At 44.6% G+C, this 15007-nt stretch overlaps 1 protein-coding gene across 1 annotated transcript in view; it reads left to right on the forward strand.

The window, feature by feature from the left end:
- Positions 1 to 15007, forward strand: part of GALNT2 (polypeptide N-acetylgalactosaminyltransferase 2) — a 178656-nt gene that overhangs the window by 131721 nt on the left and 31928 nt on the right. Inside the window, exons 4-6 of the mRNA XM_060107649.1 lie at positions 8874 to 8972; positions 9210 to 9277; positions 9538 to 9603. Of these exons, the coding sequence (XP_059963632.1) occupies positions 8874 to 8972; positions 9210 to 9277; positions 9538 to 9603 (233 nt within the window). The remainder of the gene's footprint in view (positions 1 to 8873; positions 8973 to 9209; positions 9278 to 9537; positions 9604 to 15007) is intronic.

The raw sequence follows: 15007 nt of genomic DNA on the forward strand, positions 1-15007 counted from the left end.
ACTTTGATCGGTTCTTTTTTTTTTTTAATTTATTTAATAAATTTGGGTCTTCTTTGCTGTGTGTGGGCTTTCTCTAGTTGCGGTGAGCAGGGGCTACTCTTTGTTGCGGTGCTCGGGCTTCTCATTGCCGTGGCTTCTCTTGTTGCGGAGCACGGGCTCTAGGCGTGAGGGCTCAGTAGTTGCGGCATGCGAGCTCAGTAGTTGTGGCACACGGGCTCAGTAGTTGCGGCATGCGGGCTCAGTAGTTGTGGCACGCGGGCTCAATAGTTGTGGCACGTGGGCTCAGTAGTTGTGGCTCATGGGCTCTAGAGCGCAGGCTCGGTAGTTATGGTGCACAGGTTTAGTTGCTCCGCGGCATGCGGAATCTTCCCAGACCAGGGCCTGCGCCCATGTCCCCTGCACTGGCAGGCAGATTCCTAACCACTGCGCCACCCGGAAAGCCCTCTTTTGGCTTTTGAACCCTCCTGGCCCTGCCATCTGAGCTTGACCCCCAAACGAGCCCTTTTGGTTTGTCTCACCTGGACTGAGGGTACACGTGGAGACTGGCACCTTTTCAGGTGCTGGGTCTGCTGGAGAGACCGAGGTCAGAGCAGCCCAGAGCTCTGTTTGCTGTCCAACTCCCCAGGCACCGCCCTACGTGTGTACCTTGGTGCAGGGCAGAGGCAGGTGCCATGTCGCTCTTTACCAGAGTTAAAGCTACTCATTACACCTACTGGCACCTCTCCCCAGTTCAGCCTACCCTCCTCTCTGTTGAATACAGAACTGCCTTTGTTTCTCCAGTGATTGAATTCAGTTGGACTTAAAGCTGTAGGGCAGCTCTGTGAATCAAGAAGTTACAAAGAAAAACAAAAAACCAGGGTAAACCTCAAAATAGAAGGAAGGAAATAATGAAGGAAAAAGAAAAAATTAATGAACTAGAAAAATAAGAAACAATAAGAGAATAATATAAAGCTTGATTTTCAAAAATTAGAAATCTCTAAGAATACTGATAAAAATAAAAACTACAGTTAAAAAATATCAGGAAGGCTTCCCTGGCGGCTCAGTGGTTAAGAATCTGTCCTGCCAATGCAGGGGACACAGGTTCGATCCCTGGTGTGGGAAGATCCCACGAGCCACAGAGCATCTAAGCCCGTGCTCCACAACTACTGAGCCTGCACTCTAGGGCCCGTGAGCCACAACTACTGAGCCCACGTGCCACAACTACTGAAGCCCACATGCCTAGAGCCTGTGCTTAGCAACAAGAGAAGCCACCGCAATGAGAAGCCCGCACACCACAACGAAGAGTAGCCCCCGCTCGCCCCAACTAGAGAAAGCCCGCACGCAGCAATGAAGACCCAATGCAGCCAATAATTAATTAATTAATTATAAATAATATCAGGAATAAAAGAGCAAATATAACTATAGATAGAGTGTAAGGATCGTAAGAAAATTGTAAGCATACTTTTATGCAAATATAATACATTTAAAACTTATATGGAATGCTTAATTTTCTAGGAACATGAAAATTACCAGAGTCATTCAAGAAATAGAAAAATATGAATACAAACAAGCCATGAAAGACCTTTTCAGCAATAAAAAGTTTGCCTCCCCCAGATTCACAAGGCTCAAATGGGTTTGCATATAACACAGACTATTTTAGAGAATTTCTAGAAAAAGAGGGAAAGCTGCCCTGTTTGCTTTTTAAGAGCAGGAGTACCTTGCTGTGAAACTGGAAAAAGAAAGTAGAAGAACAGAAAATTGTAGATCGATTACTGTTACGGTTATAGATTGAAAAAATTCAAAGCCAAATACTAGCATATCTAACATAGCTCTATTTTTTTTTAAAAAAACCATAGCCAAGTAGAGTTTATTTTAGGAATGCAAGAATGACAGAACAGCAGGAGATATATTAATATACTATTCTTTCTCAACGGATTAAAGGAGAAAAGCTATATTATCCCCCTAATAGATGCAAGGGAAAAAAATCATAAAATTTAGCACTGGTAAGGGAATTTCCTTAACCTGATTAAAGGTGTCTATAAAACATCTATGGCAAACATTACACTTCATGAAAACCTAATTGCATTCACCTTGAAGATGGGACCAGGACAAGGGTGTTCTCTACCACCTTTTTTATTGCATGTTGTGTTGCACGCCATGAGCAGTGCCTTATTAAGACAAGAACCGCAGATGTAGAAGAAGTGTAAAGAAAAGGACAAAATGTGGATGAATTGATGAATGAAAAAATCCAAGAGAACCTACAAATTCTCAGAACTAAGAGAGCTCAGTGAGGTTGCTGAGTGCAGGGTCCACAGACACAAACCAGGGCCAGCAGTGGCCTGTGAGCAAATGTAAGAGGAGAGACCCCGTGCACTGTAGCAACAGAACTGTGAGGCTCTTAAGAGCAAATGCAACACAAGATGTGTAAGGCTTTTATGGAGAAAATTAGATAATTACGAAACATAACTGAAGGACGTTAAAAAAACCCTCAATATTATAAAGAAATTATTATAATAATTCCCTTCCAATTAATCTATAAATTCAGTGCAGTATCATACAGTGCTTAAAGACCTGATCCTTAAATTCGTAAGGAAAAGCAGGTGGCCACAAATAGCCAGTAAAGTCTTGAGGAGCAGCACATGGGGATCAGCTTACCTGTCAGATGTGAAGGCCTACTTCAGAGCCACAGCCAGGCAGCAGTGGGGGATGAGTACAGAGATGCACAGAGCAGAAGTGGACCAGGGGTCAGTGTACACGCATAAAATGTGGTGTGACAGCACAAGTCGGCAATGACGTAGTAAACCATTCAATGACACCTGGGACAACAGACTAACCATACGGGAAAAAATGAGATTACTTAGTCATATCATTCATAAAAATATGTCTAGGCAGGTAGATGGGTAACCTCAATGTTAAAAGCATTTGTAAAAGTTAAACTATTTGGAAGAAAATCTACTAAATTATATTAGAGACCTTAGGTTAGAAACCCTTTTTCTGAACATTGCCCCAGGGCCACAGTTTGAGAAATCAAAATTTAAAAATATGTTTGACAGAAGACATCTTAAACAGAATTACAGGATCTGCCACAGACTTGAAGATTTTTGCAGTGCATATGGCTGACAAAGGATACTATCCAGAATATATAAATTCCTATCATCAAATAATAATGATGGGGCTTCCCTGGTGGCGCAGTGGTTGAGAGTCTGCCTGCTAGTGCAGGGGACACGGGTTCCAGCCCTGGTCTGGGAAGATCCCACATGCCGCGGAGCAACTGAGCCCGTGAGCCACAGCTACTGAGCCTGCGCGTCTGGAGCCTGTGCTCCGCAACAAGAGAGGCCGCGATAGTGAGAGTCCCGCTCACCACGATGAAGAGTGGCCCCCGCTCGCCTCAACTAGAGAAAGCCCTCGCACAGAAATGAAGGCCCAACACAGCCAAAAAATGAAATAAATAAATTTATTAAAATAATAATAATGATTAAAAACCTAACAGAAAGTGGACAAGGGTATGAGCAGGCAATTAACAGCAGAAACTATCTAATCAGCTCATAAACATATGAAAAGATGTGTGCCCTCGCTAGTAATCAGGGAAATGAAAATTAGAATAATAAGAGGCTATTTCATACCAACCTGGTGGGCAAAATGTAAAAATCTGATGCTATCAAGAGATGGTGGGAATATGGAGCCGTGTGTACCCTTGTGGATGAGATGAAGCTGGGAACAGTCTTTGGAGATCAGCTTGCTGAATCAAGTAAATCTAGTAGTCCTACCTGTGGGCAAATGATGCAGAGAAACTTTCTCACATATGTAAAAAGACAGTGTCCATGGCTGCATTACTCCTAACGGAGAGAAATTGGTCATCAGCAGAAAGGGATTGGATGTGGTGTGTTCCTACAAGGGACAGCTGTGCAGCAGTGGGTGTGAATGAAATAGAGCCGTGCGTGTCAAAACAGGTACGTTCCCAAAGGCGGAGAAAGCAAACCACAGTGCAGTGTCACCCATACACGTTTTGAATATATGCAGAACACCACTCTATGTTATTTGTGCAGATGTACACATGTAGTTCGTTGAAAACACACATAGGAATACTGATGTATCAAATTTAGGGTAGTGGTTACTGCTGGTGAAGATGGGATTTGAGGTGGGAAGGACATACCAGGACTACAACTATTACATGTCAGGTTTTGTTTCATTTTAAAATCTGAATCAGGGACTTCCCTGGTGGTCCAGTGGTTAAGAATCTGCCTTCCAATGCAGGGGGCGCCGGTTCAGACTAAGATCCCACATGCCGCAGGGCAACTGAGCCCACGTGCCACGACTGCTGAGCCTGCATGCACGCCTCAACTAGAGAGAAGACTGCAATGAAGAGCCCCACGTGCCGCAACGAAGACCCAGCGCAGCCAAAAAAAAAACAAAAACAAAAAAAACAGTTCTTTGTGGCACTCTCAATAACAGTAAAATAAAACTTTGAAACATGCTAAAAGAAAAATCTGCATCAAATGCCAAGGATGCAAAATATTAAGATTTGAAAAAGCTGAGTGGAGGGTGCATGGGCACTTGTATGACATCTAGGTTTTTTGTTTTTGGGGGTTTTTTTTGTGGTATGCGGGCCTCTCACTGTTGTGGCCTCTCCCGCTGCGGAGCACAGGCTCCGGACGCGCAGGCTCAGTGGCCATGGCTCATGGACCCAGCCGCTCTGCGGCATGTTGGATCTTCCCGGACCGGGGCACGAACCCGTGTCCCCTGCATCAGCAGGCATACTCTCAACCACTGCGCCACCAGGGAAGCCCCATCTTCTAGGTTTTATGTTTGAAATATCTTGCACACATAACCACAATGATGGGGGTGACGACCGGGGAAAAACAGGCCAGCTGCCTCTCTCCCCAACAGGCCACAGGACATTCGTTACCACACTGAGTTGATCACGATCCAAGACTTGATCCTTAGCTTTGTGAACCCAGGGAAATACATTTTTTTTTTTGCTTGTTTATTTTTTTCCCCCATGCTTTGCTTTGCTTTGCTTTGTTGTCAACAAATCAAAGCTAAATTTTCTCTCAGGGGCACACTCAGACTAAAATCATAGGCTGAATGAATCCAGAATGCCTGTTTAATAATTTGTAAAGAGAAATGCATATGACAACAACCGGAACCTTGAAATACCGTGACTGATCCTGGTGTCTCCCCTTGAGGTGTCTCCTGGGAAGCTGAGACATGGTGGGAAGACCTGCTGTGGATACACAGTAAGAAGTCGCTGCCATGGAGACTGACACTTAGGGTCCCCATTTGCCAGAGGTTTCCTCCTACGGGGGCCTCCAGAGCATGATCAGAACACAGGCTGAGTATTGAATGCTTAGGGTCGTGGGGTCTACACATCCCTCTCTGGGGACCCTGCTGGCTTCAGAGGGGTGGGAAAGATGCCTAGGTAATCCCCACAGGCACTGTTGGCACACAGCTGCCACGTGCATATGGTAACCCTCATTAGGACGACAGGGACCTTTCCAGTATTCAGAGTCCTTCTTTGCTATTTGATTGTCCCAACAACCAGGCAAGATTGTAAGGGCCAGGCTTCCCCGGTGGTCCAGTGGTTAAGACTCTGCGCTTCCACTGCAGGGGGCACGGGTTCGATCCCTGGTCGGGAACTAAGATCCCACATGCCACACAGTGCAGTCAAAAAAATTTTTTTAATTAAAAAAAAAAAGAATAATAACATATTAAAAAGAAATGATTTACAGGGATGAAGTGTCTCAGATCACTCAGTTACCAAGGCTACCACAGGCCAGAGGAGCTGGGGAGGCACCCTGGGGGCGTGGGGTAGAGGGTGTGTTTCTGTGCCCCTCTCCACACCACGGAGCAGCCTTCCACCGTATTAAACAGAGCCTCTAGCTTCCCAGTCTGAGGACGTGTGTTTGATGGTTTCATCAGTGTCTTGACCAACTGCAAGTGTAGCATCTGCGTCAGAGACAAGCCTCCCCGGGTTCGTTCTGCACCCCGAGGGCTCAGGAGCCCCCTGCACTTGACCTCAGCTGATGCAGAATTCAGATTTGATGGCCATCTAGTCTCAGAGAAATTTAAAGCTAAATTAGAGATTTTAAAAAATCACTGTGTCCAGTTTTTTCAAGTCCCCATTTTACTGGACAGGGAGTTACCAGAATGACCCTTGGAAACCCAAGTGAACTTGACCCAAAGCCCATCTTCAGCATCACGCTGCTTCAGCTGCATCGTCCGGGAGGGAGAACAGAACTGACTGCAGACTCTCCTTGATGCTGACTCCAAATAAACCCCAGCTTCTATCAGTTCCCAAAGAAGCTCAAGGATGAAGGTGCCCCCGGCAGCCAGCTCTCCTGGCAGGTTTCTATATCAGGCGGGTGTTCTTCCCCCAGCTCCGGAGCAGAGAATTCTGCTTGGCAGGGACAGCGCTCTTTACATGCAAGATTTATTCTGTTTCTTTTTAAAGAAATTCTTCAAATACCACCACCCCCTTTTATCTTGGCACAGTGTATGGACTTAGGATCTGAATTCATATACTAAGCTATAACACTCAGACTCACGGGGTATAAGATACTCCTCAGTCTTTACTTGTCATCCCTCTTTACCTTAGAAATGGGATATACCTCTGAAATTTCCTGATCGCCAGTTCCTAGCAAAACTAGGTGCCTGATGCCCTATGTTATGGAATTTTAATAAAACGATGTGAATGCAGCAGCCCTGTGTGTTCTGAAAACTGTTTCCAGAGCCCCTTGAGAATTCCAAGTGCTCTTGGGAGACGAGGCTTCCTGCAGAGAAACAGAAAATGAGAGAATAGGACCTGATTGGATCGGCTGAGTTTACTATGATTTGAGCCTGAAAAATGCTTCCTTCTCTCCTTTTGATTCTCACGTGGCTGCTCCAGCCCGAGCTCAGCAAGTCATTCAGCGCTGTCTGCTCAGCTCAGCCCTCGCCACTGGGTGGGTTGGGGCCTGATTGCAGAGGGCGTCCTATTCTGGGGTTCTTATTTCATTAGCATTACAGATTGGGTTCTTGGGAATGACATTCATTGGTAATTTGTTTACAGTTGAACCTTGCAGAGTCTTACTTATTACTTCCTTAATCTAACAGTTGGCGAATTCTTGAAATTAAACAACAACAACAACAACAACAAAACCCCAGCCTTATCAATCTACTTGTCATTAAATACTTAGCCGTCAGGAGCTATAATGATCAACAACAGTAATTCCAGAATTCATTCTTTTCCCAAACAACAGCGACTGGTATATTATGTTGTTTTCTCATGGTTAATTAAAATCCAGCTATCTACATAACTAACATAAACAAAAGAAGCCCATTTTGTGATCTGACCTAATTGCTTTTTAATTTTGCTGCTTTTCTTGCTCATTTTCAGAATTTGCTCTCTGAGGTAGTTTTACCAGTCACGAGGGAAAATCAGCGTCTGTTGACTTTTCCTCTGAGGCGCAGCTGAGCACCAAAGATTTTTTTTTTAACTCTTTCTCCTTTTCCTACTGATTTCGCAGTTAAGGTAGATACCTTTAATTCTGGGAGCAGGTCACTTATAGCTGTGGTCAATTCCATTAAGAGCTAAGGAGTAAAACAAGTTCTTGAAGATGTATTGGCCCCATGAAAGGTTTTCCAGCTTCTCCAGTGGAAACCACTGGAGTGACACCAGTGCAGGGACCCCCAGATGGTGAGCGCAGCCTGGAGGGACCACGTCCTGGGCGCCGGCTGGTGTTCCCTACCCTACTGCAGGCAAGACCGTCACCCTCTCCACCTTGGGTACAAAATTACTGGTTGAGAACTGCTTCCAGAGGCCAAAGATACTTTAGCTGTCCGTCCCACCCCTTCCCCCTCCCGGCTTCAGTAGTACCACCAGCCTGGTAACTCCCTGAATGCACTCACGCCACGATTTGACTGTTCACAGACGTCCTCGTGAGCTGTAAGCCCGCCCAAGGGTCTTGTTGTCTCATGGAAGCATCACCTCTACACTGGGATGTTCTTCAAGTTCATGGAGCCTTCAGGGGATTGAAGGGTCCCTTAATGATGGGTTCTGCAGAGCCCAGTCTCCCTTTATGAGTCCTTTCTGTCGCCTAGTGGGTGATGCCTCAGCATCTTCAACCTAGGGCTATAGCGTCCTGTGTTTTCAAGCAGCCATTCAGGGCCGTGGCAGCCTTGTGTCTGTCTGCAGGGACCAGACGTGACAAGTGCCTGTTGTAATCTGCCCATAGTTTGCAGGCCTGAATCGACTTTATTCAGAGCGGTCCTGGGTTCTTTCAGTACTGCCGCAAATGGAAGGGGGAGCCGACGGGCTCTGACGCCCACCCATCCTTCCTTCGCTCGCGGCAGCCTGCACCGCTGTCACCTACGTCGTGTGGAGGCAGTCTGGCGAGGTGAGGGGCATGTGTCCTGCATTCCAGGATCGGGGGAGCCGTCAGTGGGTTAGTGCCAGGTTCCACATACAACTTTGGGAAGAATCCCAACGGTCCACGTGCTTGCTGCAGGCAAAGTAGGAAATGAGAAAAGAGCAGCGGTGCACAGTTGGTTCCACCCCTCAGAAATAACCACTGTGAACTGTGAAAAGCACATCTATAGAGGTGTATCTGCATGTGAGACTAAATGGGATTTCACTGTTTTGAAACACACTTTTTTTTTCAACATGTTAGAAAGATGTTCTCAATATGTTACTTTTCACTGAAATCTCTCATCTTTTAAAATGTTGCTCTGGTTGTGTTTTTCTGTGTCCTTATGTCCCGTTGTCACTGTATCTCGGAATAGGCCAGGGCCCCCTGCAGACGACAGGTCCACCCCGAGTGCCCGTCCTGCAGGGCCACCTGCCCGCACTGTTGGGGGCGCGCCTGGCCGGGGCTGGTCCGGGCTCATCGTTCAGGTCGCTCTTTCTCCTCCTTCAGGTGTCAGCGGAAGCAGTGGCGGGTAGATCTGCCAGCCACCAGCGTGGTGATCACGTTTCACAATGAAGCCAGGTCGGCCTTGCTGAGGACAGTGGTCAGGTGAGGCCAGCAGCTACCATCCGTTGCCCACCCGCTGCCGCTCATGTGGGCAGGGGATGTCCCCCAGCAGGGACGCTGAACAAGGGCCAGGTCCCCAGCGCAGCTGGGCCGGGGCTGTCTTTGGGGGTGCAGACAGGTCACCTGACTGTGCAGCCCCGCAGGGGCCAAGGGATGAGAATTGCACACCCCAGTCACAGCCTGAAATGCCTGCAGCTTTATCTTTCTGCCTTTTCTCAGCGTGCTTAAGAAAAGCCCACCCCGCCTGATAAAAGAAATCATTTTGGTGGACGACTACAGCAATGACCGTAAGTAGAGACCGATTTCCCCCCGCCCCAGCATCCCCCTCCGTCTGGCCCTTCTCTTGGGTGCCAGCCTTCCTGGGCTGTGGGTGCTAAGCACAAGTTTCAAGAAAAGGCCGGAAGTAGGGGCCGCAGAAAGAGGGTGCCTCCCTGATGCCCCGAGGGGCTCACCAGCCCGAAGGTGATGGACAATCACCGTCCCTGCCCACCGGGCCCTCCGCTAGTTAACTTGAGGTTCAAAAGCTTTGCTTCTTTTCTTTTCCTAGCGGAAGACGGGGCACTCTTGGGGAAAATTGAGAAAGTGCGGGTTCTCAGAAATGATCGGCGAGAAGGTAAGACTTTTCTCAGTTCAGTACCAAGACAGTTGAATTCTGACTTTTCCTGAGCCCAGTAATAATGTGAAGAAGCGTTTCAGCTCCAAGAACAATGAACTGTCTCGTGTTTTGTCTGCCTTCCTCCAACAGAGCCTCTTGGGAGCCTCTCCCAGCAAACCTAGGAAGGATATCGAAAGCTTAACTAATTGAAATTGTTTGTGCACCAGGGCAAGAGTTCAGCTTACGCTTTTATTTATGTATTTAGAAAACTGGCTTCTCTCTTTCTTTCACAACCTACAAGTCTTATCAGTCCCTTGAGTACTAGAATTTAGAAGAAAAACAGAGATTTAGCAATGAGAACTTTAATGACTCCATGGTGCAGGCATCTGATAAAATAACTGGGGTTCCAGTTTGACAGCCTGCCCAAGGTGAACCATCCAAAACAAGGGAAAGAGCACCAGCATTACGTGCTTACTGGATTTGGCAAATGCCAGCCTCGAAACCTGCTGTCAATCTTGTCTTTGCTGGAACTGGGCTCATCGAGTCCACTTTATTGGTAGTTATAAGAGAAGCTCCAGAGAGGAAAGCATTACTTTCAAGGGTCTGGAAAGGAAGCCAGACTCATAATGTAATTAACATCCAGCGCATCCATGCTGGTACAGAGCTGGTGGCTGGATTCTCAGCGCCTCCACGGTCCTGAGAAATCTCTCTGTAGGAAAATGGCAGAGCTTTAAAACATGTGCCGTTTTTGCTGTTTGAGGATGACTGTTGATCCTGGAGTGGTGGCTATGCCTTTTGGTCAGCGAACATTGTCTATCTTCTGGTCCCCTGTGCAATCCAGCTAGAGTCGGGAAATACAGTTTTTCTTAGCAAGAATCTCATCAGCCAATAAAGTGGGTGAGCCCGTTAGGGCGAGGTCATTAACACCGTATTTTAACCAACTAAGGTCATCAATCCAGATGTTCAAGATGCATAGACAATGGGGTCAGCATTGCCCCTAAGCAAGCTGTTTGCTGGACTCACATCTGCCCCCCAAGCTGAGATTAAACCAGAATCTTGCATTGTATTTGCCCCTAAAGAAACTACATGATAACTTGTTGAATTCAAACCCAGTGTCTGCTGGCACAGGGGAAAAAAAGAAGATGAGGCGGGAGGAGGGAATAAAAGAAAGAAATTAGCTGTCATGTGGGCATTTTGTAACTGACAAACCATGTGCTAGCTTTCAGAGAGGGCCTTTAACCTGCTTAGAAAGCAAAAGCAGTCCTTCTAAATATAAATTGTGCATTTGCTTTACGTGAGGCTGTTCTTGTGGGTAAGAACCCACATTGAGGGAGGCATTGTTTTGGGAAGGAATGAAGAGAGGCAGCTGTGGGAAGCCAGATTATGGTAGAACTATATGGAACAAGTGAGGAATGTGACAGTCGAGTGAGAAAATGCACACACACAAATGTATGTGTGCTTGTGTGTGTGTATATCCCAAACAGTTAAACGTATACACAAATGCTCATAGCAATGCTACTAGGTGACAGAGAAAATCCGTTGCATAAAATCATGGCCTTGGGTTCATTTAGTGCTGGGGATTTAATTGTGCCAGCAATTCTTAATCTGGCTATTCATTACAATCACTTGGGGAATTTAAAAGAAGACCATGGGGCTTCCCTGGTGGCGCAGTGGTTGAGAGTCCGCCTGCCAATGCAGGGGACATGGGTTCATGCCCTGGTCCGGGAAGATCCCACATGCCGTGAAGCGGCTGGGCCCGTGAGCCATGGCCGCTGAGCCTGCACGTCCGGAGCCTGTGCTCCGCAACGGGAGAGGCCACAATGGTGAGAGGCCCACGTACTGCAAAAAAATAAGTAAATAAAAATAATTTTAAAAAAATAAAAGAAGGCCATGCCTTGACCCTACCCACAATTGAATAAAAATTTTTGTTTTTCTAGGGGTGGGGCCTGGACATCTGCATTTCAATAATACTGATGTACTTTGAAGGTTGAAAACCTAGTCCTTCTTGTTGTGCAGATGGAAATATTAAAGCTGAAAGAGGTTAAGTGTCTTTTTCAAGGTCATCCAGCTATTTAATAATGGTAGTGGAGCCAAAACCGTGTTCATAGGCCAAGTTCTCTATTTGTCCTGTGTGCTTTTTATTCCTCCATTCCCACTGTTCTGCCTGATTAATTTATTTTTTTCCAGTTTATTGAGATATAATTGACATATAACACTGTGTGAGATGTACAACATAATGATTTGATATATGTATATATTGTGAAGAGATCACCACACTAAGTTTTTTTTTTTTCTTTTGTGGTACACAGGCCTCTTACTGTTGTGGCCTCTCCAGTTGCGGAGCACAGGCTCCGGACGCGCAGGCTCAGTGGCCATGGCTCACGGGCCCAGCTGCTCCGTGGCACGTGGGATCTTCTCGGACCGGGGCACGAACCCGTGTCCCCTGCATCGGCAGGCGGACTCTCAACCACTGCGCCACCAGGGAAGCCCCACCACGCTAAGTTTAGTTAACACCCATCACCTCACACAGTGACAAATATTTTTTCTTGTGATGAGAACTTTTTAAGATCTACTCTCTTAGCAGCTTTTGAATACACTTCCGTGTTTTGGCTATTGTAAATAATGCTGCAGTGAACATGGGTGTGCAGACATCTCTTCAAGATAGTGGTTTTATTTCCTTGGAATTGCTGGATCATATGGTAGTTTTACTTTTAATTTTTGAAGACCCTCCATACTGTTCTCCACAGTGGCTGCACCAATTTACATTCCCACCAACAGTGCACAAGGGTTCCCCTTTCTCCACATCCTCACCAACACTTGATATCTCTTGTCTTTTTGATGACAGCCATTCTGACAAGTGTGAGGTGATATCTTATTGTAGTTTCGGTTTGAAGCCCCTGATGATTAGTGATGTTGAACACCTTTTCATGGACCTGTTGTCCATTTATATGTCTTCTTTGGAAAGAAAAGTCTCTAAATTCCTCTGCCCATTTTTAATCCGATTATTTTGCTTTTGTTTTTGTCTTTGCTGTTGAGTTGTATGAGTTCTTTATATATTTTGGATATTAATCCCTTATCAGTTATATGATTTGCAAATACTTTCTCCCATTCCATAGGTTGCCTTTTCATTTTGTAAATACTTTTTTTTGCTCTGCAGAAGCTTTTTAGTTTGATGTAATCCTGTTTGTTTACTTTTGCTTTTGCTGCCTTTGCTTTGGTGTCAAATTTAAAAAATTATTGCCACCACTGATGTCAAGGAGCTTACCTATATTTTCTTCTAGGAGTTTTATGGTTTCAGGTCTTAACGTTCAAGTCTCTAATCCATTTTGAGTTGACTTTTGTGTGTGTTGTAAGATGGGGTCCAGTTTCATTTTTTTGCATGTGTCCAGTTTCCCAACACCATTTATTGAATAGACTGTCCTTTCCCCATTGTGTATCCTTGGTTCCTTTGTTGTAAATTAATGGCCATATGTGTGTGTGTTTATTTCTGGGCTCTCCATTTATCCCATTGATCTATGTGCCTGTTTTTATGCCAAGGCCATACTGTTTTGCTTACTATAGCTTTGTAATGTAGTTTGAAGTGATGTTTTGTGTTTTGTTTTGTTTTTTTTACTGTTCTATTTTAATTTTTCTCATAGCTTTTTAGCTATACATTTCTTTTAGTGGTTTCTCTGAGGATTACAACATGCATCTTTAACTTATAACAGTCTATTTAGAGTCCATACAACTTTACCTTAAATGTAAGAACCTTGCAACAGTTTAATTCCATTTCTGTTCCCTGTCCTGTGTACTGCTGTTGTCATGTGGTTTCCTTCATATGTTGTTAATGATGTTTTAAACCACACAGTGCAGTGTTAAAATGTTTGCTTTAAATAATCAGTTATAAAGAAATTAGAATGTATAAATGAACTCTAAAATTTATCCTCGTATTTTTCATTTCTAGTAACTTCATTTTTTCCCATAGATTCAGGTTTCCATCTAGTGTCATTTCCCTTCAGCCTGGAGAACGTTTAGAACTTTATTTTTTCTTGTAGGCAATAAAATCTCTCAATTTCTGTTTATCTGAAAAGTCTTTCTTTCTCCTTTATTGCTGAAGAGTATTTTCTCTGAATAGAATTCTGAGTTGACCGTTAGTTTTTCTTTCAGCACTCTGAAAATGTCATTCCAATGTCTTCTGGCCTCTGTTTTTCTGTTTAGAATGTAGCTGTCAGCTTATTGTTGATTCCTTGTATGTTATGGGTTGTTTCCTCTCGCTGATTTCCAGATTGTCTCTTTATCTTTGGTTTTTAGCAGTTTGACTGTGACTTGCCTAGATTTGATTTGCTTTTTATTTATCCTGCTCCAGGTTTGCTGATCCCTTCAAATATGTAAGTTGAAGTTTTCACCAAATTTGGGAAATTTTTGGCCTTTTATTTCTTCATATATTTTTTTATGCCTCATTCTTGGACTCTATGCGCACATATGATATACCACTTGATATTGTCCATAGGTTACTCAGGCTTTTTTTCTCTTTCAGTATTTTTTCTCTGTTCACCAGATAGATCAATCTCTATTGATCCATCTTCAAGTTCACTGGTCCTTCTGACATCTCTAATCTGCTGTTACGGGCAGTCAGTGAATTCTTTCATTTCAGAAAATTGCAGTTTTCAGTTTTGGAATATCCATTTAATTCTTGTGGTTTTCATTTCTCTGCTGAGATTCTCCATGTTTGCTCATTCCAATGATCATTTCCTTGGAGTTCTTGGGTATAGTTATCGTAATAGTTGCTTTAAAATCCTCATCTGTTAATTTCAACATCTGAGTCATCTCAGAGTGAGTTTCTATTGACTTTTTTTCTCTTGGATATGGATCACATTTTTCTCTTCTCTTGTCTACTAATTTTTAAATTTTTATATTGGATATTGTGCATGGTATGTTGTAGAGACACTAGATTCTGTTATCTTTCTCTAGGGTGTTGATCTTTGTTATACTGGGCAATTAAATTACTAGCTCATGACTTTGAACCTGTGTAGGCTTGTCTTTGTACTTTGCTAGCATAAGTGTATCTTGGATGAATCCCTTATTCCTGAGACATAGTCTGTATTCCTAAATGTGTTCCCTCTGGAGTTTCTGTAGAAATGAGATGTTTGCCAAGTCCTTCTAGGCACAACTCAATTGCCAAAAATTGTGTCCCTGATTCCAGCTGAAATCTTAGTTCTTTCTGTCTTCTAATTGTTTCTCTTCATGGACTCCTTGGGGTCTCCCCTGTGCCTGCAGGTTCAGGCATCAGCCAAGGATTTAAGGGCAGTTATCACCAGATTTGGGACTTAGCTCCTTCCCAGGATCTCCTCCTTCTGTTTCCAGCCACTCTCCAGCCCCAAACTCTACCCTCTGACACCTCGAGCCAAAAAAGGCTGCACTGCAGTGGATTGGAGAGTAACAT

This window comes from Mesoplodon densirostris, chromosome 1 (assembly GCF_025265405.1).
Source record: "Mesoplodon densirostris isolate mMesDen1 chromosome 1, mMesDen1 primary haplotype, whole genome shotgun sequence".
In the NCBI taxonomy this organism is placed as follows: domain Eukaryota; kingdom Metazoa; phylum Chordata; class Mammalia; order Artiodactyla; family Ziphiidae; genus Mesoplodon; species Mesoplodon densirostris.